A 25,814-nucleotide genomic window follows, 5' to 3' on the forward strand; every position below is an offset into this window, starting at 1 on the left:
GAAAGACCTCCAGAGTCAGAATCAGCAGTTTCCACAGCCTGAGCTATAGCTATGGGCTACACCAGATTTGCTTCCCCAGGAGACATACTGAAAAATGAATAATTTCACATGCCCCAGAACTTGCTTATTTTGTTTCTACCTAATGTTTCTAATAACTAAAAATATCACCTGCTTTGATAAGTGTGTTGCAATATAAGTTATAAAATATATTACAGAAAAGATCTCTCATTATTAATTATGTTGGTTTTAATACTAGTTCCATAAACTCTCCCACCAGAACACATACAGATGATGAATAGCTGAGAAACATATGTATGCATTTAAACCTATTAAAAAATGTAAATTTACTGTCATTAAAAGTTTAATTCACAAAAAGAAACAAATTCCCACAGTAAATAATGATTATTTGTCATGGATTGGTACCTTCTTTCTCAAAGCCATCACGGAAAAGGATTTTAGCAGAAGTTGGCTCAGTTTCGCATCCTATTGAAAGAAGTTCCTCTATTGCTGTTTGCACCTTTAAAAAAAAATTAAGAAAGTGAAAAGCAGTCATAGTACCAGGGTATCTGGATCATTTCAGCAGACAGCTGCATCATACATATCACTACATTTTTCATAAGTTAGGGTCTGGTGGCAAGGCAGCTCTGAACAAGTATGTAGTCAAATGGTACAGAATAAAATTCAGCTCGGAGTATGAACTTCCATGTCTGATACCCTTCAGGGGTGTGAGTCATCCTTTAGGTGTCTAGCAGCCTCCTGGTGCAGATGTCTTACATGAGCACCTACATGCATCTACATCTACATGCCTCTCCAGGCTATGTCAACTGCGTTGAGTAGATGTCTAATGACTATCATAGAGCTATCCCCCAGCAGGGCCAGGGCAGTGATCATCTTCCTGTAGTCACTGGTGATGCCTCACTTCAAATACTGTGTTCAGTTCTGGGTCTCTTGCTGCAAGAGAGACATTGAGGTGCTGGAACAGGTCCAGAGAAAGGAGGCAGAGCTGATGAAGGGTCTGGAACACAAGCCTGATGAGGAGTGGCTGAGGGAACTGGGGTTGTTTAGTCTGGAGAAGAGAAGGCTCAGGGGGGACGTTATCGCTCTCTACAACTGCCTGAAAGGAGGTCGTAGTGAGGTGGGGTTCAGTCTCTTCTCCCAAGTAACAAGCAATAGGACAAGAGGTAACAGCCTCAAGCTGCATCGGGGGAGGTTTAGATTGGATATTAGGAAAAATTTCTTCACAGAGAGGGTGATCAGGTATTGGAACAGGCTGCCCAGGGCAGTGATGGAATCACCATCCTTGGAAGTGTTCAGGAAACCTGTAGATGAGGCCCTCAGTGATGTGGTTTAATGATAGTCCTGGGGTAATGGTTTGACTTGATGATCTTAAATTTCTTGCAAAAGACCTTTACCTCAGGTCCTGGGCCAAACGCTTAACAGTGATCAAGAACCAGAGCTCCATCAATGACACCCCCCCCCAGTAGATTACTGGGTGTCTGTGTTTAATGATGCCTACCTGGCAAGCCGTAGCATTTGTGGGGATCAATCTGCTCAATGTGTTATTCCAGGAGATACTGAAATACCCTGTACCAGACAAGGTCAGCATCTGGCAAGCAAATAAGCAAATGAGGAAACAAATAAATGAAAACAAATACAAACTGCATGAGACTCACAGATTTCAAACCTGGTACTTTCTACTGAGGAGGTTTTATGGCCAGTAATTTGATTTTTTAAGCCTCTATACATAAAGAGTCCCTTCTGCTCTTAAACTGCTCTTATCCTCCACGGTCTATTCTGACACAGGCCTTGGGGTCCTGCTCTTATATTAACATGAGCACAGGGGATATATGACCTGTGCAAACATGCTGAGAGCCACAAATGGTCCCTAAAGCTTTGACCTGAATCTTTAGGGTTTAAGTTAAAAAAAAACTTCCATCCCTCATTGTTGAGCATTTCATCATGCTGTAAGTTTCAATCATCTGATTGCAATATAGGTTGACCAGGTAACACAAACCAACAAGGTTTCTCACTAACAAGGGGAAATAAAAACTATCCCAAACTTGCATTAATTAGAAACAGTTAACAAGGTAAGATGTTAATGAGCGAGATAAAATCTGAGGAAATTCAGCATTGCTTACACTTCAACATACGAGCTGATTATAATCAGCCATAGGGTTTACATATGCCCACCAGTGTTTGTAAAAACTACAAACACTTTCAGCTCAATGTTATTCTCATCAACTATCTCAGCAGTTTAGAAACAAATCCAGCACTAACAAGGCCTTTACAATTAGGATTTGCCGCCATCCACATCAGCTGAATGAAGGCTATTTCAGCTCTCAGGGTCAAGCACACAGCACTAACCTGCACTTCTGGAAGAAGCAAGGCACGAGCACGAATTTCATGTTTCTCAATGTAGTAGTTGTTCACCACATGGGGATTCAGCCATGTGTTATGTATTTGGACTCCAACTCTCATCCCATTGCTGGGTGCCTTTCCATGATGCAGCGCTTCCAGGTAGTACCTTGTTTGAGCAGTTAGCTCAAATTTCTTGGATTTGGGCTGCCAATGCTCACTCCAGTTCTTCACCCAGTTCTCAGACCACTCTGAATTGCCAGCAGGGAGAGAAGCTATTTTCACCTGTGTCCAGAACAACCAAATCAATCTGTTAGAAACATTTCTCCAGCCCTAAAAGACACTATGACCAATACCACAGCTCCAAAAAAACACAGTCTTGTGCTTATAGCTGATAGGAGTGGCTTGGTGATTAATACATTTTTCCTATTCTATGGGAAAAAGCCATCATCTCAAAAGAGCTTTGGTTTAATATTCAATACCATAGAGAATATAATTGTTATGGCTGACCCTAGCCCTAATAACAGTTCCCTATGCAGCTTGTAATGGATTACTTCAGTTATACATCACTTGCCTTTCAAATACAAAAGAAAGAACTATGTCTACAGCCTTCTGAGATGTAGTATGAACCATTAATAAGACCAGTAATGCTACTTTTTTTTCTAATAGATAACTCCTTTATAGTTCTTCTAGCCCTGTTCAGTTAGTAGGCTTAAAAATAGCCCACAAAAAATAGTTCACCTTCATTTATAGCAACATCTCAGCTCTACAAAGGGACGGACCAATGTTTTCAGAGGGCAAAATTTCAACAAGCAAAAAAGGATGCAAGCTGAGTAAAGTCAGACAACAAGTTTCCTGGTTTCCTTGCACAGACCGTTAGCAACGGTGATGTGCTCAATTAAGGAAAGGGTCTTCCAGAAAAGATATTCAAAGGCTCTGGATGCAAGAATGAGTTTTTAGTAAACTGAGAGGCTGATAGGGCCAATGTAAAACCCCAAATTTAACCATACAGATTTCACTCTGAAACAGACTTAGAATAAGGGATAATTAGCAAATTCACACTGGGAAAACGCCTACTTATGATTCTAATTAAAACTATTTCATAGCCTGATCTCATTTTTTTTCTCTGCCAAGAGTAATACCTTATGTTCTGGATCTTGGGACAAACTGAAATAGAGAGATGCCTGACCATCTGCCTGAATCCAGAAGGTGTAATTGTTGGTCTCAGGAGCCACAAAAAATCCACGAAGCCTAGAGCTAAGTAGAAGCAGAATACACAAAATATTATAATATACATAATATACAAAAGAGTTACTGCAAAGAAAAGCCAGCCTCACACCCCACTTCCACACATACACCAAATAACAAGAGAAGACTGCAAGACCAACTTATAACAAAACAAACTCAGAGACTGTAAAACTGAAGAAAGCCCAAAATGACCCATTTTCACAATAAATGTTGTTTATGCTCTACAGAAGTTCTAAAAAAGGAAAAAAAAAAATGTAACAGTTCCATGAAAATAAGTATGGTTTTCTTGTTGGTCATTTTTTTGTGCAATTCTTCTCAAGCAAAGTCTTAACCCTGAACAGGCAGGAAAATGCTCAACATCACGCACAAGTTGAACTGAGAAAAACACAGAAAAGACAGAAAAATGAAAACATTCATGCGTATTGCACAGCTTCTCAAGAGTATATCTGAAGAGGCAATGGGCACCAACATGGTTCATATACTTTTGCAGCTTGGGGAAAAGCTTATTTCCATCAACTCTGCCTGCGCTACAGCTGAGGATCTGGTCCTCTACATCTGTCTGGAGCTCCAGTCAAAGCAGTCTTTATCTGGAGCTCCTTCTACCTCTGCAGCCATTTCTTTTGTGGTATTTGAGCACATCTAGGCCAGGTAGAACAGAAATACTGAGTGAAAGCAAGAGGAGGAAATGAAAGCAGTTCATTGCATATTTTGAGTTTTGAAAGGACCTTGGAGCAGAAGGTTTGCTTCGATTTATAGGAGCCATGCAGTAATGCTCAGCTATAGAGAGCTGTCAGGTGTTATCACCTTAGCACTGCTAAAGGCAACTTCCATGGCTTCATCTCTTTTTAAGATCACTGAGTACCTGAAGGACTTCTTTGCCCCAGTCAGAAATCCTAGTGGGGAGCTAGCATTATGTACAAACTGCCATCTATACCCAGGACCTGCTTCTGTCAGATCAGAGGCGTCATCCCAGACTTCAAAGAGGAGCCCTCTGTTTCCTAGAAAGTTAAAACAAAAGCATTCTCAGGAGCAGCCAACAAAAATCCCAGAGCACATTCTAGAACCAGTAGTGTAAGAAGACAGCCCAGAACAGAATATTTCAATAATAAATTGGCTCTGTTTGAGGGTCAATTTTGCAGTCAAAGTCAAAGCACACATCTTACTTTAAGGAACTTGCCCTACCTTGAAATCCTCCACCCAAATGAACAAAAATCTGCAGAAAGCAGAGCATCCAACTGAACTCACATCTGCTTTTGCAGGAAAAGGCTCTGAGGTGATCCAGAGCCAAAATGCCTCATTTCATGCACAATAATTTCCGATTGCAATGCTCCATTCAAGTGGTGTCCACAGAAGCTTCTACAGTAGCTCTAGTTCAGCTATCCTTCCTCTAAATATCACCCATACTTTTTACGCATCATTTTCCACAGCCCTGCGCAACAGGCTGATCTTCCTCCCACCATCACCCACCTATAAGTGACAGGCTGAGCTCTCCACCTTGCCTTTCTTTGCCACAGAATCATAGAATATTTAGGTTAGAAGGGACCTAATCTAGTCACCTAGTCATCTAGTCCACCCAACCTGCAATGAGCAGAGACATGTTCAACTGTATCAGGCTGCTCAGAGCCCTGTCCAACCTGTCCTTGAATATTTCTAGGGAAAGGATATCTACCACCTCTCTGAGTGACATGTGCCAGTGTTTCATCACCCTCACCAACAGTTTCTTCCTTGCATCTAGTCTGAATCTACCCTCTTTCAGTTCAAAAGCATTATGTCTTGTCCTAGGCCTTGTTAAAAAGTCTGTCCCCGTCTTTCTTAAAAGCCACCATTAGGCACTGTTCTAAGTTTTTCTCCAGTCTGAACAACCCCAAATCTCTCATCAGTCTTTCCTCATAGAAGAGGTGTGTCACCCCCCAAACCACTTTTGTGGCCCTCCTCCCCATCATACCTCGGAGAAACTGGTTTCATGTTGAAGCAGACAGTGTTTTGGAAAACCCCGTCTCTTGGCTGCACTCGTCACCAAATGATTTCTGTTCTCCATTTCTATGTGTGTTTGTCTGTTGGGACCCTTTTGTTGTTTGAATACTGTACCTGGCTGGGGGGCACCAAGCCTCTTGTCCTTGCCAACAGGCTCAGTGGTGCATCTGATTTGCTTGGGAGAGACGTGCTTGACTTTACAGGGGACACCTGGCAGCAGGAAAAGGAGACAAAGGTGCTTTGTGAGGCTTGGAACACAGCTGAGCTGTGGCATAAAGCCATCTCATTGCCAAAAGGAGTCAATATTTCACTAAAAGCCTGGGCTTGTACTATCATGCAAGAAAGTGGCCCATGTCCACAGTCAGAATAGCTGGACCTTCTGGATGATGAGTCCTAAAACTCCTGCACTGGTATTCATGAACATCAGTTGAGTTTTGTGACCAGGACCATGGCCACTGTATTAAAAAGAAATCTCACACATTTCCCCTCTTACCTCCAGCAGTGACCTGCACCGGCTCCTCAAAGAAATCCCCTGTGACAGTGAGATCAGTCCCTCCTCCAAGACTCCCACCAGCTGGGAACACAGAGGCTATCTCTACAGAGGAAGTAAAAAGGGAATCTGAAAACAAGCACTGAAAAGGTTAATCCCAGCCCTATTTCTGTAAATGCCAGCAGTGCACTTGCACTGTTTCCAGCCAAAGCAGGCTCCTGTGAATGAAGCAGGCATCTCGCTGCTCCTTCACGGGTTTTTTGGCAGCGGCTGAGATTACACTAGGAATGAACAGCATGGATAACTTGGCTGCATGACAGGAGAAACACTGCAATGCTTGGTTCGTTACTTAGCAGTGGCTGTATGTGTCATGCTTAGTTTGCAGAATTCTATATTCTGTGTTGTGGAGGAGCCCTGCAAAAAAACCCTGGAAAACTGTTTTAATCCTTTTGACCTTCTCTGACTCGCTTCCCAATTTAGCCTATAGCTTTATATGTCACAACACTTTCCAATTGTCCCTTGGGCTTCAGAGACATAAGGAAGGAGCTGAACATCTGACATCTGAGTGTCCTCACCATGACAGTCTTTCAGAATTTATCCATTATAGTCATGCCCTTCTGCACTAGAAATCTTTTTTTCTCTTTGATGGCACTACTCACTTTGCACTCTGATGTTCTATTGTAGCCACCCAATCATACTTGTATAGTTCTGAAACAAAAACTAATACAAAAGATGAGTGACCTTGGTCTATATCTGTCTTTTTTTGTTTATTAGTTTATCTGGTATTTAAACTTTACTTTTACAACATTGACCACTGGCCAGCACAGTAGTCAACTGGATAGATCTGGCAGATCTTGTTTCTGATACTGTTCTGCCAACAGAAAGCTTCATGCAGGGTTATTTCATTTTACTGTGCCTCAATTGGCAAATAGGGACATAAAATTACCCCTCCTTACAAAACGGCTTTACATTTATTGGCAAAACAAGCTGTAAGCTATAAAGAATATGGAAAACACAGACATGCATTGGCTATTTTTTTTTAAAGCTTTTGAACAAAGCTTCTCAGATACAGACCATAGGGGACTAGTGCACTCATTATGTTAATTTCAGCCAGTCTTGATGGGACCTTGCTGTAGACCACGTTGTCTTTCACCTTTATGTAACCTGACTAAGGGCAAAGGCTGCCCTGTGCTCTGCAGTCCCCTATCCTCTACTTCTGCTTTGGCTGTTGGACGTAAGCCTTGCTGAATCTTAGACACTATTTGCATGATCATAGTCTTGACTGGGTGCTCAGGATTTCATTGTCTGCTATCAATAATAAAGATAAAAATGCCATGTGGATATTACCACTGTTGATGTACAATAATTATATTTTTTAATTAATGGATGCAGTAACTTGCCTAAACCATTTATCTAGAACTCAATTCTTGGAATGGCTGAACAACACCTCCTCCTTATAGCTGATGTAGGATCTATCTTATCTTAGGGTCTGCATTTCTAAAATCTCAACCTTACCAAACACAGCGTGTTTTAAAGGGAGAAGTTTCTCTCGATGCAAGATCTCAAGTCTATAACTGATCTGACATGCAAAGGAACAATAAAGCAACGTTATTCCAAACCCTGCCATACTGTTGTTCTCTGACTGACTGTCTCAGGTTAGGCTGACCTAACCTGAGAGTTCAAAGGTGTCCCTGTCTGAAAGGAATACTAATTCACTGGGGATGCAGGATACAGCCCATGACAGCATGCCCAACTTTAGCACATAAATCTGGCCTTGAATTTTTTATCTGTAGCATTTTGTGTAGTCAAGCCCACAACACAGGAGTGTCACACCCAAAGTGAGGACACAACAGGATTACTTAGGAAAAGGAGCAGTGAGAGGTCTTTTCTCAGACCATTGCCAAAAGACATAGCAGTCAGTTGCGTGGATCAGTGCAATACCTGAATGTGTTTGATACAAGAAGAGCTCCTGTTTGGCACTGATGAGCCAAGCACCTTTGTGTACTGCTGACCTGCAAGAAAGAGAAAATGCCTGAGGGACCTTTGGCCATTTAAGTTAAAGTGGACCTTCTTTCAGCAGAGCAGGACACTCACTTTCCAAAGAAACAGTGGAACATTTCTGCAAAGTCTAGCACACCTTTCACCAGCACATTAAGGCATGGATTCAAAAGACTCCATTAGATAACTGAAACTCTTTATTAGAAGTACTGTCCCACTTGTAAAGTATGGTCCTGACACTGTCAAAACCCATTCTCATCACATCCTTTTATGGCTAAATTATCTTCTATTTGGATGAATATTTAAAAGTGAGGTGAGAAGGTTTTATTCAACTAGGCTTAGCAGATAACTTATGTTTTGGGCACTGAAACTAATGTATTAAAAACCAAAGCAGAGATGCTTTGGGAGAGATGGCTTTTTTCTCCTTTTTCATTCCCAATCGGATGATCATCTTAAGGTAGCAAAACCTCATTTCTAAGCAATGAAACTCAAGATTCAGTAAAAACATCATGGACTTATTCTAGATCAAACGCAGCTGTGTCCCCATGCAAAACCACAGAAAGAGAGGAAAAAAAAAATTCTTTTACTCACTTTCCTTTGTTAAACACAGAGAAGCTCACATTGTGGGACCCTGGAGGAAAGAAAAGTAATATGTTTTATGGCAGAAGTGTGTAGGGCTTCATAAAGACTGCATCCTACCAAACCTTGCCCAGGTGTCCTGGGCCTGATTATCCTCTTCCTCACACTTCCTTACAACAGTATAATTGCATTAATTTCAGCAGAGGATGTATGCAGAAACTGAACCAAATAACAGCTTTGGGATCTTAGAGCCTTAGACCTCAGGTAGGCACTATACTGTAGGACTACATATCTGAACCTACAAACTGAATGTCAGGAACAGGATTTGTTTACCTAAACATGGAGTGCTTCATGTCATCTTAGACCCTCTGTGTCCCAACTGACCTCATTTGCCATGCTAGGAAGATTCAGATCTCTTTCAGGACCTCCATTAACACTGACATCCCACTGGAGAGCTCCTAGATACCCAAAGATATCTCAAAACTTCAGAGCCTCAGGCTGTTGATGTGTGCCATCAGTGCCTACATGAGAGCTAGGTATCAATTTCTGTTTCAAATATTTGAACTCAGATAATCTTTCCCAAGCAGGAAGCTTGTTGCTCAAAGCCTCCAAAAGAAATCAGAATCTTCTTTAGAGTGCTTAGAAGCAAAGAAAAATGAAAGGGATCCAACCTGTTACCAGAGAGACCATGAATAATACCAAATTTATTCCTCTAATAAAATGGAAAAGGTAAGGTCTACCACATACAAAAAAGATTAAAGTGAAAGTAATAAACAGCAAAGACAACAAATCACACTGCTGCTGTTGTTCACATCATGACATGGTTTCACTTGAGCACTGCGCTTCATGTTCTCCAAGGCTGTGAAGAGGATGCAAATCATGGCAGTGACTATGACGAAGACTTGTAAGCCTTGATGTAAAGCAGCTATTGTAGTCTCAGCCCTGAGCCACACTCTTAACACTGGAAACAGAAGAAACTCATGACTGACACCCTTCCTCTACCCTCTGGAGTTGCAGGAACAGTAGAAACCCATGATTTTGTCTCCTTGCCACCAACCTATGTGGTTCCCTTCCACCCGGCACCGCAGGGTTCCCAGTCCATCTTCTGCCTGAATAGGGTAGCTGTGGAGACAAAGGATTTTGCTGAGCCTTGGGAGGAAAAGAGAGCAAAATACAGTAAGAATCATCTAACCAAGAAAATATGTGGGCTAGATCTAAACTAGTAAGACTTGGCTCCCTTTAGAAGCAAGAAACAGGTGAGATGGGAGAGGAACAGCCCATCTCCCCAGTGGCAATCAAGAGGTCAGCAGCTTAGGAGGGTACCTCCCAGCTGGACATAATGCTTCATCTTTACCCTTTTACCCTTGTTTCCAGTAGCTGATCCTCTTGGTGACCTTCAGAACAACCATATGAAATAAAAGCTGAGCAAAGACAAGACCAGGCACAGGTGAGGGTGAAAAGGAGGACAATTTTTTCCCCTCTACTTGCTCCTCTGCATGTCCCTCATCCGAAGGGGAGCAGACAGCAATTAAAACAGATATGCTTGCATTAGATCAACCTTCTGGAGCCAAGAAATTATACAAGTCCCATCATAAACTCACATTCTCATTGAAGTCCCCCTCCTGAGAGCCAGGAATAATTTTACAGAGCAATAAGAGGTCCACTGAGGACCCCAGGAGCCTTAGCACTGACTTCTGTGGGAGCAGATTTTCTCCTGGTTCCCTGTATAAGCAGCCTCCCCTTTTCTGTGGAAATGACTACCCTGTTTTGGAGTCTAAACAGTTGAATGGAACAGATGTGGCCAGGGCATAGTGTATCATCTCCACGCCAGAAAACAGGCCCTGACCATGCCTGGTTATGTATGGTTAGAGCCACAGAGGGCCAGCAACCCTCGCCCACCGCTGTCACAGATCATAAGATCAGCTCCCCATGATCTCTCTCCACCTTAACCCAAAAAGCTTCTTCAAAAGTGAAGAATTTATTTGTGCACAAGATGTGCTGAACCCTTGTATCAACACAAAGCAAAGGTAAGTGAATAACTGACATGCTTCCAGTTTGCCTGTCCGCAAAAGAGCAGAGGCTGGTCCATCCATCTCCTTCCGCTACAAGGATAGCTGGCCTGGGAAAAAAAAAACAGGAAAGATGAGATATAAGGTGCCATAGATAAAGCTTCACAGATAAAAATCTGATCCTGCTAGTATGGGAGCAAATATTTTCAAATAGGAAGGAATTTCTCCTTACTTTTATCTAACATCTATTAATCTTCTAGAAAACTGGACAAGCCCTAATCTCTTCTCTATTCACCTGCAAAATGTATTCCCCAAATACTATGAGAACTGCACCTCTGTAAAGGTGGCAAGGCCATCTTCTAGACATCCATGACAGTCCTGAATGATCCAATACCTCCTTCCTGTAGGGAAGGGTTGGAAGTCTGACCTCCAGGGGGGCTATATTCACTCCACCTTCCAGAAGAAGCAGGCAGCACAAGTACAGAATCGTGCTTGTACAGCCATACTGCTTCAACATGCAGCTCAGTCATTCCTTGATTTCAAGGAGGAAAAATGCAACAAACAACCTCTTCTGAAATCCCCCAAGCTCCTAATAGCACTTCAAGCAAATCCCCACCTTACAGAACCAATATAGTAAGGCACAACTTCCACTAGACAGGAGGAATCAAGTGGGAGCAATAAATTCACCATAATTAGCATAATAAGCAAAGGTTGGCAACATTTCCTTGAGAATTAACAGACAATTAAGGAAAATATGTCATTAAAACCTGTAATGCAAGCCCATGCTTCAAAGTGTAGTTTTATGAAGTTTCAATAAAAAGAGTTTGCTTTTATTAACACAGCTTGCTGATAGTGAGATATCTTTCAAACATGAATAGAGAAAACCATCAGTGCTATGAAATGTCTGGTTCAGCATCATGGGACCATTGCATCCCATACAGAGTGTGGAAAAGGGTGCAGAGCACACTCAAAAGTACAAAAACTATTGGGGTTTGCTCCAAATCCTGAATCACTGGAACTGAGCAACAGACTGCTCTGGTCACATGCAAGTCCCCACCTGGTACGTATTTACTGGCACACCAAAAACGGGCAAAGTATTCATGTGAATCTACAGTGTGAATGTCTGGTATGTGAAGACTTTGAGGCCATTTCCTCTTTGGTGATAGTGATGTTAAACTGTAAATTAGTAATCTAGCAATGGAGCATGCAGGCACGTCCAGCCTGCAGTCAAACAGACCAGCCTTTCATCGCACTGATCAAAGGTTTCACAGTGCCACTAGAGCCAGGTGAAACAATAACTAATATCTAACAAAGGATGCTAATGTGCATCCAGTGAGAAAAAGTGTAGGGCTGACAAATGAGTGCAGCTGGTAAGGCAGGAATCTGCACTAGACTCTCATTCGTGGTGGCAGACAATTTAATTACTTGACAAGCGACATTTCCATTCAAACTCAGAAGTAGTTAAAAAGCATCTAGTGGTCAAATATCTGCTGCTGCAACTAATATTTCTAACTACTGAGAATATACATCTTCCCTGGCTACTGAAATGTTTGTTAAAATGCCAGCACAGTAACTATAGATTAACAGTTTATTTTTAAATACTCACTTGGGGTTAGTTCTTCACTGCCATTGACACTCATGCAAGGAAACCACAACTCAGGAGTGAGAACACTTCCATACACATGGAAACACACATGACAGACAGCGGGGTCAGTGTTCATGCTCATTCTAGATCCACTGTGCTTAAAGTGTTTCTGTCCTGAAGTAAATATTTTAAATCTATCTGCTTTGTTCTGTTGCATGTAACTACAGAAGCAGTAGAAAATGAAAACCTTTGAGAACAAGGAAATGACCAGAGAGGTTTTAAAGCAGTGAACAACAAAGCCTTTGTCTCAAAATATTTCTGCTTTGTCTTTGGAATCACCAAAGCATCTGCTTCAAGCTAACAGTTTTTCTAAAAATGCAAATGGAAGGGAAAATTTATTTAACTTTTAGCTTCTGACATTATTTTAATTAGTTAAATTTTAATTTGCTAGCCAAAGTAAAATCTACAGCAACAAGACGCAATTACAGTACAATTCACACTGAGCTGTGATTGACTGTGCTGCCAGTAAACAAACCAACTAGCTTAATGGACCAGTTGCAATTAGATTAACAAAGTTTGCTGGAGCCCAACTCATGAGCAGCAATAAACCGCAAAGGAAGTAAATGGCAATTGTGGGCCAACTGGTTGCAATTTATTGCTGTCAAGGAGATTGATATAAGAAATGCCAATTTACAGGAACTGGGTCAGAAAGCTGCCTATGTGTAATTACCCATCAATATAATCCACATTGAAGTCCAGGGTCTCATATCTTGCAGCAATTGTCTTCCCATAAATCTCCATTAAATTTCCTGTTTAAAAGAAAATGGAAATTGAAGAGAGTCTTAAAAGCAGATAACTTATTTGCAGAGTTTCTGAGCTGAACAAAGGGAATTCTTGGTTTTTACTGATTTTGCAGAGAGGTGCCTAACTGGCTGAACTGATGGCTACTCTGAGCTTCTACCATAGTTCAAGGTGAATTTCCACTTAATTCAGTTTTCCCAAAACACACATCTTTGTTTCCCACAAAAAACTCCATTCCTGATTTTTAAGCAGATCTAGTATTTATTTTCCTCAACTCTTTTGTTAACTAAACTCCACATTCTAACCTCATTCTATGGTAGAACCTCGTGAGGCAACCAAAATTACGTCATCTGTACACTAGATAGGGTCAAGATCTAACAAAGGACCTCACCATATACATGGCCAAGCTGAATCACTCACAACACTCCTTTGGCCACATTGGGTGACAGTTCAGTTCAGTTGCCTGCGTAGGGGTACCTTTAAACCATTTGAGGCATTCTGTTCTCCCACTGTGGCTCCAAAAAGGAATGAGTCTTTGTAGTTGTGTTGCATCTACCTCCTCCAGGCAGGTCGCTTATTCTCCAGGACACCTCAAATAGCACTAGACACTTAGTGTTACTCTAGTGTTCTTCACTTACTACCCTGGGAGGTCAAACACCCAGCTATCACAGAGAAACTTCCATACAGACACCCTAAAGCACGGCATGAGAATCTGGAGCTGAACTGCCCCTGAAAATCACTGGAAACAAGGGATGGACTTAGATTGAGGAACATCTATATCAGCTGCAGGATCACTGCACTTTTAGGAGACCAGAATGTTTTGATTGAGCTTAACTTGGGAAACCAGCATTTCAATATTTCTCTAAAGCAGCCTGCAAACACAAACAGAATAGAAATAGGAGAAAAAAGGTCTTCTATACACCAGTTAATTGTGCAGACCAAAACCAGTGACCATCTTCTCATGTAACTTTAAAGTCTGATCTAAAGCCCCATTAACCAAAAGGTCTGTATGGCATTACAATATCACCTAATAGCTAATTCTTCTTAAGACTTGCTAAATAAGGTCAGATTACTCAGTTTAAACTGGTTAGACCCATCCATCTGCTGAACATCTCTCAGGCAGAACTGGGCTGCCAAATGTACCAAATAAGCTGGTCACTGTGTGCTGCTCACTTCTTTTGTACCCAGTGCTGCATACTCTCTACCCTTGTGCAAACCCATTTTTGTGTTCAGCATGAGCTTAGACATTAAGTTCCGGAGGTGCCCATTTTAATCCCCAGCAAGACAGACCCCTTATAAGGAGAAAGACAGTATAGAAGCTCAGATAATTAAAGTGGGCTCCAGCTTAAAGAGAGGTCCCGTACCTGGGATGCCAGATGGTGGACTAATTTGGTAAACCACAGGTGTCTGAGCAGCAGAGAACTGCAAAGAGAAATTTGTAGTTAAATGGCAGTCATTTTCGCAGCAGTCCAACAAGATCTGATTACACATTGCTCAACAGAGTCAGCAACCACATTTCAGAGACTTCAGATTTGATCTTTGAAGCAGAGTCCTGCTCTGGAAAGAGAGTAAAGAGCAAATATCTCCTTCTTACTCCCCTCTGCAATCAGAGTATGGCTTACTGCTATTTTAGCATCCTCTTTTGCACACAAATTGTCCACCCTGGCTTGAGTAAATTCCAGATGATACAGTTTAATACACCATAAATCTAAGCCATGCTTTATCTGAAGTCAAGACCTCCATTTCATCTTACATTATGGCACCCTTTTTCTTCCCAATAGTATAATCTTGAAAGCTATTTCAACATCATATAAAGTGAAATACTTCAGCTAGCCTTTAGCAAGCTTATTGCAGCTTAGCAAAGAAAATGTTTATCTTGGCCCATCTTAATGAAGTAGAATACATCAGAGGTGTTTTCCTGAAAGCACTACCTTGACCTCTGAAGGAACAGCAAGGAAATATTGGAAATCTGCTACGGGATACTATTTCTGACTTAGAGTTCAAGAAGCGGCAGAAAGATTGTGCTTTGAAGCAAGCCTCTCAGAAGATAGGGAGCACATAGGAATGTTTTCAAGTGGAATAAGGTCATCATCAACCTCCCAAAGTAGCTGAGACACATAGATACCTGACCCAGCACATGCTTTGGCTGCATTTTCAACAAGTAGAGCCCCTTTTCTCCAGTTGACTCTTGACTTACAGATGCTGCTGTTAGCCCAATAAATAGCATAAAGAACTCATTTGCTAAATCAAAGACACATTTGCACATATTGTTAGGGGTTTTTTTAAGAGCTTTCTTTGAACTTCGTTCCCTTTCAAAGCTCAGTCTTTGCCTTCCCTCCTCCTCATGGTCATATAAAAAATGAATGAGTAGCCATAAACTCCCTATGGTGATGGCCACTTCTGAGAAGCAAAGGCAGCATCACACCGTACCCTGGGCTGAAGCTGATGTGGAGAAGCAGCCAAAAGCAGCATGAAAGCTAGGGCCACTGGCTGACACAAGTCTTCCGAGCTGTTCAGACTTGTTGCTGCCTGCAGCGGGCTTTTTCAATCTAATGTGGAAGCAAAATTAATTTTTAATACGCATAGCTCCAAGGTCGCAGCCCGAAAACAAAGACACACATTGTGTTTTATTTAGCTTGGAATGCGTCTCATTAACAGCATCCCCTGGTGATTTTTCATCAACTCTTTAAGCTAGCTGAACCACCCAATGACTCTTCAGCTTTAATGTGCAATTTTCTCAACGCGCTGGGTTTTCTCGCTTGATACTCAAAGTTAGCACAGAGGTGGGACGTGACTTCCAGACACACCAGGCTTTGTCCCAAAGCACACAGCCATGGTTAAGGATTCTGCCCGGCAAGAAACCCTGACACTATTGTCATTAATTGGTCTAATACCACCATATGCCACAACCTCTTGAGACAATGTGCCTTTACACTGAGAGCCAAAGGAAATACTGTTTGATGTGGGGGAGGAAGGGTGTAAGGGTAGCAAGCTCTCAAAGTAACTGAGCAGCAGATATGAAATCACAGCTGAGGTCTGAGCTTCTGAAATCTTGCTCATCTTACATGTGGAAAGCTGTCCTACACCTGAAGAGATAAAATAGAATGGTCTGGGTTGGGAAGGACCTTAAGATCATCTAGTTCCAACCTCCCTGCCAGGGATGCCTCACACTAGACCATGTTGCCCAAGGCTCTGTCCAGCCTGGCCTTCAACACTGCCAGAGATGCAGCATTTACTACTTTCTCTGGGCAACCCATTCCAGTGCCTCACCACCCTCACAGTTAAGAATTTCTTCTTTATATCTAACCTGAACTTCCCCTGTTTCAGTTTGAACCCATTATCCCTTGTCCTATCACTATAGTTCCTGATGAAGAGTTCCTCTCCAGATGTCCTTTCCTGTAACAAGCTGTGCCCATGGGATTTATTCTTGCCTATGGTTACCTGCCAATGCAGACTGTTAGCTGCCACCCTGCAGCTTGGAGGGTAACACCAGAAGAAGCCAGCATAGCGTCTGCTGACACAATAGGGTCTTCTGAGTGTGTGGCTTAAGTGCAGAGACAGATTAACGTGGACCCAGATTTTTGATTCAGAAAGACCTCTTAGGTCACCTGTTCCACCCAGTGCCATTGAAGAGTGCCTCAGTGCACTTAATTTTTTAAGGGACAGAAGGAGCATCCTGACTTCTTGTCCTGACATTCAGACACACAATAAATGAGAGAGAATATTTCAACACATTCCCTGTGACACTAGGTCTCAAGTTTAACTCCAACACCTTCAATTAGTTATCTTCATTTCATGCTGTCTTGGTGGTTACCTTGAAAGTAAGGTTTTCTTTCTCTGCCTCAGTCAGATTGTTAATCACACGTCCTTTCGAGATCACCTCCACGTGGTACAAACCTTCCTGGGGTGAAGGCCTAGGTGCAAGAAAATATGTTGTGTTGTGTTATTTTTATACAGATTTGGTTTATGTTTTTTAGGAAATGTCAGCCCTTTCACAGGGTCTCCATTCTTTGCAGGTCCGCTGAGGCTTCAGTAGAGCAAAGCAAATTTACACAGTGAACCCAACCTTAACACATGTGAACCTGAACTCTAAAGCTACAATTTAAAAGAAACTACAACTAAGAGCAGGTGACAGGACTGCAGAACTCTATCTAAATTGTACATTAATGCAAAAAAGACAAGCTCATTAGACATGCTCAGACAATAATTGTTATTCATTAGTACTAAACTAACCCAGGGTTGCCTGGATCCACAGGGCATCTTGATCCTGGTTTGTAAACTAATGTTGCATCATTAATGCACACATTTTCACAGCACAGCATTCAGCAGAATTAACTCCCAGCCAAATCATAGCAGCAAGAGATGGAAGAGCCCCATTAAGGTCACTTTTACAGCCTCTTGAGACACTCAATCTTCCAGTCAAAGAATCTTCTTTAAAGTTATGACAAGATAGAAAACAGGCAGCTTAGATTGCCCACCTGAAACCATTTGTTTCCTGCTATACTCACAACTTCTCTGTACGATCTTGGACAGGTCAGGGACATCAAAAGCTGGCAAAATTCCTGACAAGACTTTGCTTGACACTTTGCATCTAAGAATCAGATGTCTACAAACCACTGATGATCTGAGTGTAGCCTCTCCAAGAAGACTCAGTCTCACACTAGGTTGCCTCATGCATCATTAAGTTGAAACAAGAATAAATGCAACACAGCTTGGGGGGCACCCACAAGAATTCCTTCAACTCCCATACGGCCTGTACAGACACTGAAAGAAGATGAGGATCCTACAGGACAAATGGTAAGGTCTCACCCCACACTAAGGTTGTAGATCATACCTTGTTCTGCATCTTATAGTGCATAATTCAAAATACAAAGGGGAGACATCACAGGGCAACCTGGGCAGGTCTAGATTCACCAAAAACACCTGCAGATGGGATGTGCCGGTTGAAGAGACACATTCTAGCTGGTCAGATCTTGAGCCTAAACAATCAAAGTCAATTAGAAGAGCTCTGTGAGAACAGGATAAATCACATTTAGTTATACAACAAACATTTTTTAATGTGCAACCTAGCTTCTCTTTAAGGTCTCTGAGCATCGCTCCTAATCTTTTTCTGTTTTAAATCACATTTGGGTAATTTCACACTGTTGTGGTTTAACCCCAGCCAGCAACTAAGCCCCACACAGCTGCTCACTCACTCCCTACCCCAGTGGGATGGGAGAGTGAGGGTAAAAGTGAGAAAATGTGTGGGTTAAGAATAAAAATAGGTTAATAATTAAAGAGAAATTATAAAAATAATATGTGAGGAAAAGAGAAAAAATAGAGAAGAAAATAAAATCCAAGACAGACAAGTGATGTGAATGAAAATAATTGCTTACCACCAACTAAGCAGTGGCCCCACTTCGCCAACCTTCCCCACTAGTTTTATTTCTAAATGTGATGTCGTATGCTATGGAATATCCCTTTAGTCAGATGGATCACCTGTCCCAGCTATGTCTCCTCACAAATTGTTGTGCACCTCCAACTTACTTATTGGCAGGGTGGTATGAGGAGCAGAAAACACCTTGATGCTGTATAAGCACTGCTCAGCAATAACTAAAGCATCTGTGTGTTATCAACACTGTTTTCAGCACAAATCCAAAACATGGCACCATACAAGCTACTGTGAAGAAATGTAACTCTATCCCAGCCAAAACCAGTGCACACATAAACCCAAGTTCATACCACAATGCAGCTGCGCGGGGTTTTGTCTCTAATACAGTATTTGGTCTCTTTCACGTGTATTCTGCTGCAGAGATTGACAGATACTGGGAGCTGGAATTGCCTCAGCAATCTACACTGGAACATACATAGATACTTAAACCACCCACAAAATCAGTATCACTTGCCACAGTCTTTGCAGTTGCCAGTGCCTTGCATAGCTTTGCTGACAGAACCTGAAGTTGGTCCGTGCTGTATGGTGGATCTGCTTAACCTATTTCTTTAGAGTGAGTTATCCAAAGGATCAAATACTTTGACTCTTCAGAAAGTCAAGCTTTATGTGAACATAAACTAGTAAGCCTAACTTTTGTAGCATAATCAAATTTAACTAGAAATGAAAAAGGCTTACAAACAACACTATATTTGCACACAATCTTCACTGGTGGTTCCCAGCCCACAGACTCACTTTCAGTGACATCAGCAGTTTCTCAACTTGCAGCAAGTATTTCTCCATGGTCCCAGGAAAGTTCTTTCCCCTTCTCCCAAGGCCTGGCTATCTATTCCCCCCACCAAAATAAGATAACTCTGCTTGAACTATAAGATCCCAGCTATGACTGTCTCTGCCAGCCATACAGTGTTGTTGGGGAAACAGCTCCCTTGAAGACCTGAGCTTCCTTTCTGCCCTCTATTTTATCATCTCTGTAAGAATTCACAATATTCAAATAAGACCGATACCACTCATCATCATTATCAATGGCCGAGTATCAGAACTTGAGCATATTGAACATACAGCTGGCTCAGAAACCAACTCTTTTCCCAATGAATCAATGTTCATCACTGCAGAAAATCAGACTTAGATTTGTACAGCTGGTTTGGGACCCAAACAAGTGTGACATATCAATTTCTGTGATTTTTACTCTGATCTCATGTTTATCATTAGTGTTTTTACAGCTCCAGCATCACAGGACCTATGAACAGAGATTTTCTTCAAAGAAATGGATAGCAGGGAAGAAATTTCTAGCTATATGTCTGCAAAAAAAAAGTAAAAATCTGACCAGTAGTTTAGAAAGAACTTAAAAACAAGCAACCATCCGCAATAACATATGAAATAATAATTTCAAGCTGATTTCATGTTATGGGTGCCACAGGATCTGTTTCTTAGGGTTTGTCAGTCTAACCACACATGGCAGAATTGAACCAATTCCGTTTGACACATGCTTCATAAGAGTTTAAAACTCACCATCCAGTGTAATAGTAATCCATGTTCCTCCAGCGACACTGCCCTCTTGGGGCTTAATGAGCAATCCCGTGGCTGTCACTGCAAAAAAAACCCAGCTACATCAGGCTGACGTGTAATGCAAGCATCATTCAAGATGAGACAGTGTTCAGCCAGCAGTCCTCCTGTGATCCCACCCTTCATCTCATTTCTGCTCAGTTATCCCTATTCATCATATAGCTCATCCTTCTTTTTTCCCGTCTCCCACATGTAATAGTCCTGCTTTCCTTCGGGGGGTTTGATGCCTTCAGGACTTGGTGAACCAAGCTACAGTTTGAGCCTCCTGTCCTCCTCAAGAATTAAAACAAAGATGGTAAGCCTCATGTTTATTTCTCCAAGAAACGAGTTTGCTGACTTCCATACATTGTCCTTAACTTAGGCCTGCCCACAAAACATATCCTCTTCTGACTCCAAGACAGACTGTCTAGCTCTTTCTTATCAAAGCCTTTATAAACAAATCACAGGCCTGGAAAGGAAATCCTGCTTCATGAAATTAAGTCACATGTAACTTCCTATTCAATGCTTTTCCCAAAGACATCATATTCTTAAGATAATTTAGGATCTATTTTGGGGACCCTCATCTTCCGAAACTAATAAAGATGAACCAGTGGCTGGTTTGTTGGGCTTTTTCTTATAGCAATGATCAGAATTTTCCAGAAGTCTTTTTACAAGGATAGCCAGTTTCCTGCTTAGCATTTCAGGAAATTTCCAGCTTCTTGTCTGCATGTGAATGCAATTTCACTGAATACAAGTATAGAATCATAGAATAGTTAGGGTTGGAAAGGACCTTAAGATCAGCTAGTTCCAACACCCCTGTCATGGGCAGGGGCACCCCACACTAAACCATGTCACCCAAGGCCTCATCCAACCTGGCCTTGAAAACCGCCAAGGATGGAGCATTCACAGCCTCCCTGGGCAACCCATTCCAGTGCCTCACCACCCTAACAGTAAAGAATTTCTTCCTTATATCCAATCTAAACTTCCCCTGTTTAAGTTTGAACCCGTTACCCCTTGTCCTGTCACTACAGTCCCTGATGAAGAGTCCATCCCCAGCATCCTTGTAGGCCCCCTTCAAATACTGGAAGGCTGCTATGAGGTCTCCACGCAGCCTTCTCTTCTCCAGGCTGAACAGCCCCAACTTTCTCAGCCTGTCTCCATACGGGAGGTGCTCCAGTCCCCTGATCATCCTTGTGGCCCTCCTCTGGACTTGTTCCAACACTTCCATGTCCTTTTTATGTTGAGGACACCAGAACTGCACACAGTACTCCAAGCGAGGTCTCACAAGAGCAGAGTAGAGAGAGTATTGTTCATTGAAGCCAAATATTAGGGGTGCTTGCATCATGAACCCTTAATATCAAAATGCAAACAGTGATACGACTGTCATTAAGTGAATGAAAATCAACTTTTGAGGCATGAGATGAACCCACATAGAACAAGGAAAATTAAGAATGAATCCAGAAATCCTCACTATGGAAATAATACCGTGAAAAAACATGGATAAGGGTGGACAACGTCCAGTATGCTTCAGTCAATACCTCATGGTATTCAAAACCTTCAAAAGATGCTTCTCCATGTCTCACAATCAGCCTGTATTCAGCTCAGTGGCACTGAATTTTGTTGGTGCTGTATGTCCAGCGTGATTGGAGAGAACACATCTCTATCACCCACCTGCAAAGAATATCAGCTCAGCACCCAGAAAAGCTGATCTCCGAGGGTTCATCTTGAACTTTGGATGGGAATTTCAGAAGAGTCTGGCCACAGGATCATGCCTTAGGACCTCCCTGTAATATTAAAACAAACCCCAACTGTATTTTCTTCACACTGAAAGCCTGTGGGAGCAATGGTCTGTACTATAGCAGACAACATGGACCACAATGTCAAACCACAAAGAAAACACTGATTCAGCTCTCGCACAGGAAAAAAAAATCAATATATAGCAAACCATATTGTTTTTCCTCACACCCAACAGATCTATATAGAACATATGCCCCTGTTAGCCGGCCGATTTCCAGCCAAGCTCAGGATGAGCTTTCCCCCAATGGGGCCATGTTTTAGGAGACTGACTCTAATTAAACATAAGTGAATTAGTGAAAGCAATTGCAGAATTTAAAGTTGGTGGTGTTAAACTCTCCTAGCTTTGTGCTACTTCATGCAAAAATTGTTGCATTTATTACAGTAAACTTCATGATGCCATGGTCATTCTCCAGTTCCAAATCCAAATAACAGGATTTGACTATATTATTAAGCTCTCTAGCCTTAAACAGCTAGCCTTAAACTGGGAATGGCCCATGCTGGCTCCTCAGGTGTGCCTAGTTATTGTTTAGAACATTGCAGGTAGACTTGATCACAACAGTTGCGAACTGTTCTAATAATCTAAGGAAACAAACTTTTGAGTCCTTGTAGACTAGGACATGCCCTGGTCTTGCTTGCTATCACAGCCAGATATATCACACATTCCCTTTACAAAGTCCATTCCAGGAACTGTTGTAACATTTAAAAATATAGACCATCAGTTTCTACTGCCTTCAACCTGGGTTTTGCACTCATATGGGAAAAAAAAAAAAAAGTCACTGTATGAGGCACTGTATAATGGAAAAGGGATGAAATGAATGGAGAATGGGAATAACTGCTCAGTACTGGGCAGCAAAGCATTTGATGATGACAGAAAAGGACAAAATCCAAAACAAAGTCATGTCCACATTTGTTGCACAATCCAGTAGAAGCAGATGTGTAGAGCAAAACAACCCATGCTGCAAGCATTTAGGGGTGTTACACATGGCACTAACTCTAGCCTAGTACCAAGGAGTGAACATTCATTAATGGCTGGAGCATTGTCTGGAGCATATCTTTGATTTCATCCAGAAGGATTAGCATCTGTTCACTGAGACAATTCTGTGGTGTGAAACATAGCACCTTATCTGAAGATGACAAGACTTGCTTCAAAAGTGCACTCCTGGTCTAAAACAGATGCGAAAGTAAACACTGTGCAGCCTCTAAAGCAACTCTCCCTCCCTTAGGAGTGGGGACTTTGCAAGATTAGAGTGAAATCAATGCATCCATAGCAGGTGTTAAAGAAACACTGCCAGTTTCTCCTCTAGGAAAGGCAAACCTGCTATTGTTTTTCACATGCTTCCTCCCCAGTTGCTGTTACCATAAACATGGTTTTAAGATCATCCAAATACTATACATCATGGTCATGAAATCTTATATAAAAAGCCTCCACAGAGCTGCTGGGTAAGAGGAGGGATGCACAGTGGAAGAAGTGTGGGTTAGCACCCTAGAAAAAATACAACAGGAAAGTAACAGAAGTGAGTTAGACAAAAGCTTTACTTACCCCATAATTATGGCAAATACACATCCCCATGAAGCCAACATATAAGCTTCATAGAATAGTTTGAGTTGGAAGGTCATCCAGTCCAACCCCAAGCTTCTATTGCTTACTATACCACAAGACTTACTGTAACTCTTCTCCCTATATTTCTTGCACATTTGAACATAACTAATTTTTAAGAGTCAGATGGAGCCCTGATGCATGTGAAACTTGCATTTAAAAGCAGGTGCCTAAAAGATCATTTAGGTTTACTTTTTCTGGTATTACCTTATTCAAGTTGACATTCTTCCATTCCTCCAGAGGCTCCAATATCAGCATATCTGCTCCATACCTTTGATGCCAGCTCTACCACAGCTTTCAGTCTAAGGTTGTGTTGTCACTCAGTTAAGTAGGCAACTGAGTCACAGTGTGCAGAAACCCACCAGACTAGTTTCTCAAAAGGCTCAATACCTGTCACAGACAGCTCAGAGCCCTCCATTGGGCATGCTTAATTATTAACCTAAGCTACTTGCTGCTATTAACTGTTTTGTTCCAAGTCTTTAATGACCATAGACAGAGTAACCTGGAATTGTTCTTTTATTGGTATATGACTAGCTTCTCCAAGAGGAGGACAACAAATCCATCACAACATGACAGAAAAACTGATTGAATTGTTTCTTGCTCTGCTGATACCCAATCTGGCAATGGCTTTCATAGCCAGTGGATTTCAAGGTTTCCTTACATGCTCTTAATCCAATTTTTCCATGGCATTCCCAACAGTGTCTGCATTTGGCAGGAAGTCTGCCCAAAGGGTGCTCAGACCTTGTACCACATCTCAAGTACTCACATGCCTGCAGGTCATTATAGAGTCAGTAGCGGAAAAGAGTGCAGTGGACTTAGTGTTATCATTCACCCCAAGAGAACCATGCACCTCCACTGGCAGCACGGAAGACCCAACTCAGCCTACACTGGGTACTGAATTACTGACCATCACCCTGACTGCCGCCTCTGCACTCATCTATTTGAAGACCAGATTTTTTGTTTTTGGTGGAGCCACCAAAAACATAATGGGTCATTGAGCCCCTGTACTGGTATGGATGCCCTCATGGAAGTTTCCACTGGAATCCAGAGGAAGTTTTCAGATACCACAGCATAACTACAGTTTAATGAGTTACTATGCACTAGTATGTATGCATGTTCTTACCTCATCCCCAAAGGGAGGTGAAACAGGCTTGCTTGTTCTTACTTAGCCTCAATTCAGAGACACAGAGGCACAAACTCACAGGCAATCAACCTTCAGGGAAGTTCTGGAGCTTTGCCCAGCAGTGGAACCAGTTGTGTTTGGTTTATTCTTAGGCCAATGTCTCAACCCCAGTGTCTCAGCTGCATATAGCCCATGGTTGCAGGAACCTAATGGAAGTTAACCCTATCCTGCTCAGTAGTCTACACTGTTTACTTATTAGCTGGAATTACACTGGCAACATGGTTAGAAGAAAGAATACATTTGAAAGAATTCTCAAACAAAAAAGTATTGCCAAATCAGAAAGAGTTAAAAGATAATAAGTTGAACAGGACAGAGAGAGCCAATACTTGCTAGTACCAGGGTCCACTGACAGCCCCAAAGAAGAGTATGGATGAGGTCCAGGTCCCTCTAAGAAGTCCTCTCTGGAGCAAGATGGGGCAGGGCTGAAGGGTCAACTACAACATGGACCAAGGACCCAGACAGAAGGCAGGACTAGACACGAAACTGAAGACCAGCATTCAGAAAGAGCCTACAGGCCTAAAACTAAGGTTAAATCGGGCTCCTGGCCCATAGGTGGGGTGTGAATGAGGGTCTCAGGTGAGGCTGATCGAGGTTGTTAAAGCTTATGGCTGCTTTCAGGGCTCTGACATTTCTGCTCCCAGCATCACTCAAACTCTAAATCATAATGAGCAAAAAAATGAGTATTCATCTCTGTCATTCTGTGTACAATTTATGATCCATTCCTAAGGAAATGCTTTACATAGGAAAAACTCAACAAAATGTTTGATTTGCAGATCCAAAGAATTTGACTGGGACAAGGGTTTTATTCTTCGCACCAAGTCACAGATTAGGTAAGACACTGCATAAAGAACCATTCCCCTGAAAGAATTGAACCATGAAAAGAAAGAGGTAAGCTGGTGAAGAACACTGATTTTAATAGGCTAAGTTGGATGTCCAAGGCAAGGTTGAGTAACCCGATCTAGTGGACGGTGTCCCTGCCTGTAGCAGGGGGCTGGAACTAGATGAGCTTTAAGGTCCCTTCCAACCCAAACCACTCTGTGATTCTGTGAAACTATGAATAGCCAGAAACGCAAGCCACAAATCAGGAAGGAATGGCCAAGTCACACAGGAGCCTTGTTATATGAAGTGTAAATTCTTCTACTACAAGCTGGTGACCGTGTTTTGGTATGATTACCCACCAAAGAGGAAAGCAATGCAGTTTGATGAATGAGTGAATGTATATGCTTGC

At 42.0% G+C, this 25,814-nt stretch overlaps 1 protein-coding gene across 1 annotated transcript in view; it reads right to left on the reverse strand.

Moving 5' to 3' along the window:
- The window catches only part of PKHD1 (PKHD1 ciliary IPT domain containing fibrocystin/polyductin), a gene marked incomplete at both ends in the record, with an annotated part of 251,755 nt that extends 230,023 nt beyond the window's left edge, over positions 1 to 21,732 (reverse strand). The window contains 17 exons of the mRNA XM_080615087.1: positions 424 to 517; positions 1,517 to 1,606; positions 2,365 to 2,640; positions 3,498 to 3,612; positions 4,466 to 4,601; positions 5,692 to 5,787; positions 6,071 to 6,172; positions 8,009 to 8,079; positions 8,657 to 8,696; positions 9,702 to 9,766; positions 10,689 to 10,763; positions 12,969 to 13,047; positions 14,404 to 14,461; positions 16,854 to 16,953; positions 17,874 to 18,018; positions 19,977 to 20,054; positions 21,681 to 21,732. Coding sequence (XP_080471213.1) covers positions 424 to 517; positions 1,517 to 1,606; positions 2,365 to 2,640; positions 3,498 to 3,612; positions 4,466 to 4,601; positions 5,692 to 5,787; positions 6,071 to 6,172; positions 8,009 to 8,079; positions 8,657 to 8,696; positions 9,702 to 9,766; positions 10,689 to 10,763; positions 12,969 to 13,047; positions 14,404 to 14,461; positions 16,854 to 16,953; positions 17,874 to 18,018; positions 19,977 to 20,054; positions 21,681 to 21,732 — 1,672 coding nt within the window. The remainder of the gene's footprint in view (positions 1 to 423; positions 518 to 1,516; positions 1,607 to 2,364; positions 2,641 to 3,497; positions 3,613 to 4,465; positions 4,602 to 5,691; positions 5,788 to 6,070; positions 6,173 to 8,008; positions 8,080 to 8,656; positions 8,697 to 9,701; positions 9,767 to 10,688; positions 10,764 to 12,968; positions 13,048 to 14,403; positions 14,462 to 16,853; positions 16,954 to 17,873; positions 18,019 to 19,976; positions 20,055 to 21,680) is intronic.
- Positions 21,733 to 25,814: the final 4,082 nt, after the last annotated feature.

Source organism: Psittacula echo (assembly GCF_963264785.1).
Source record: "Psittacula echo genome assembly, chromosome: 4".
Taxonomy (NCBI): Eukaryota; Metazoa; Chordata; class Aves; order Psittaciformes; family Psittacidae; genus Psittacula; species Psittacula echo.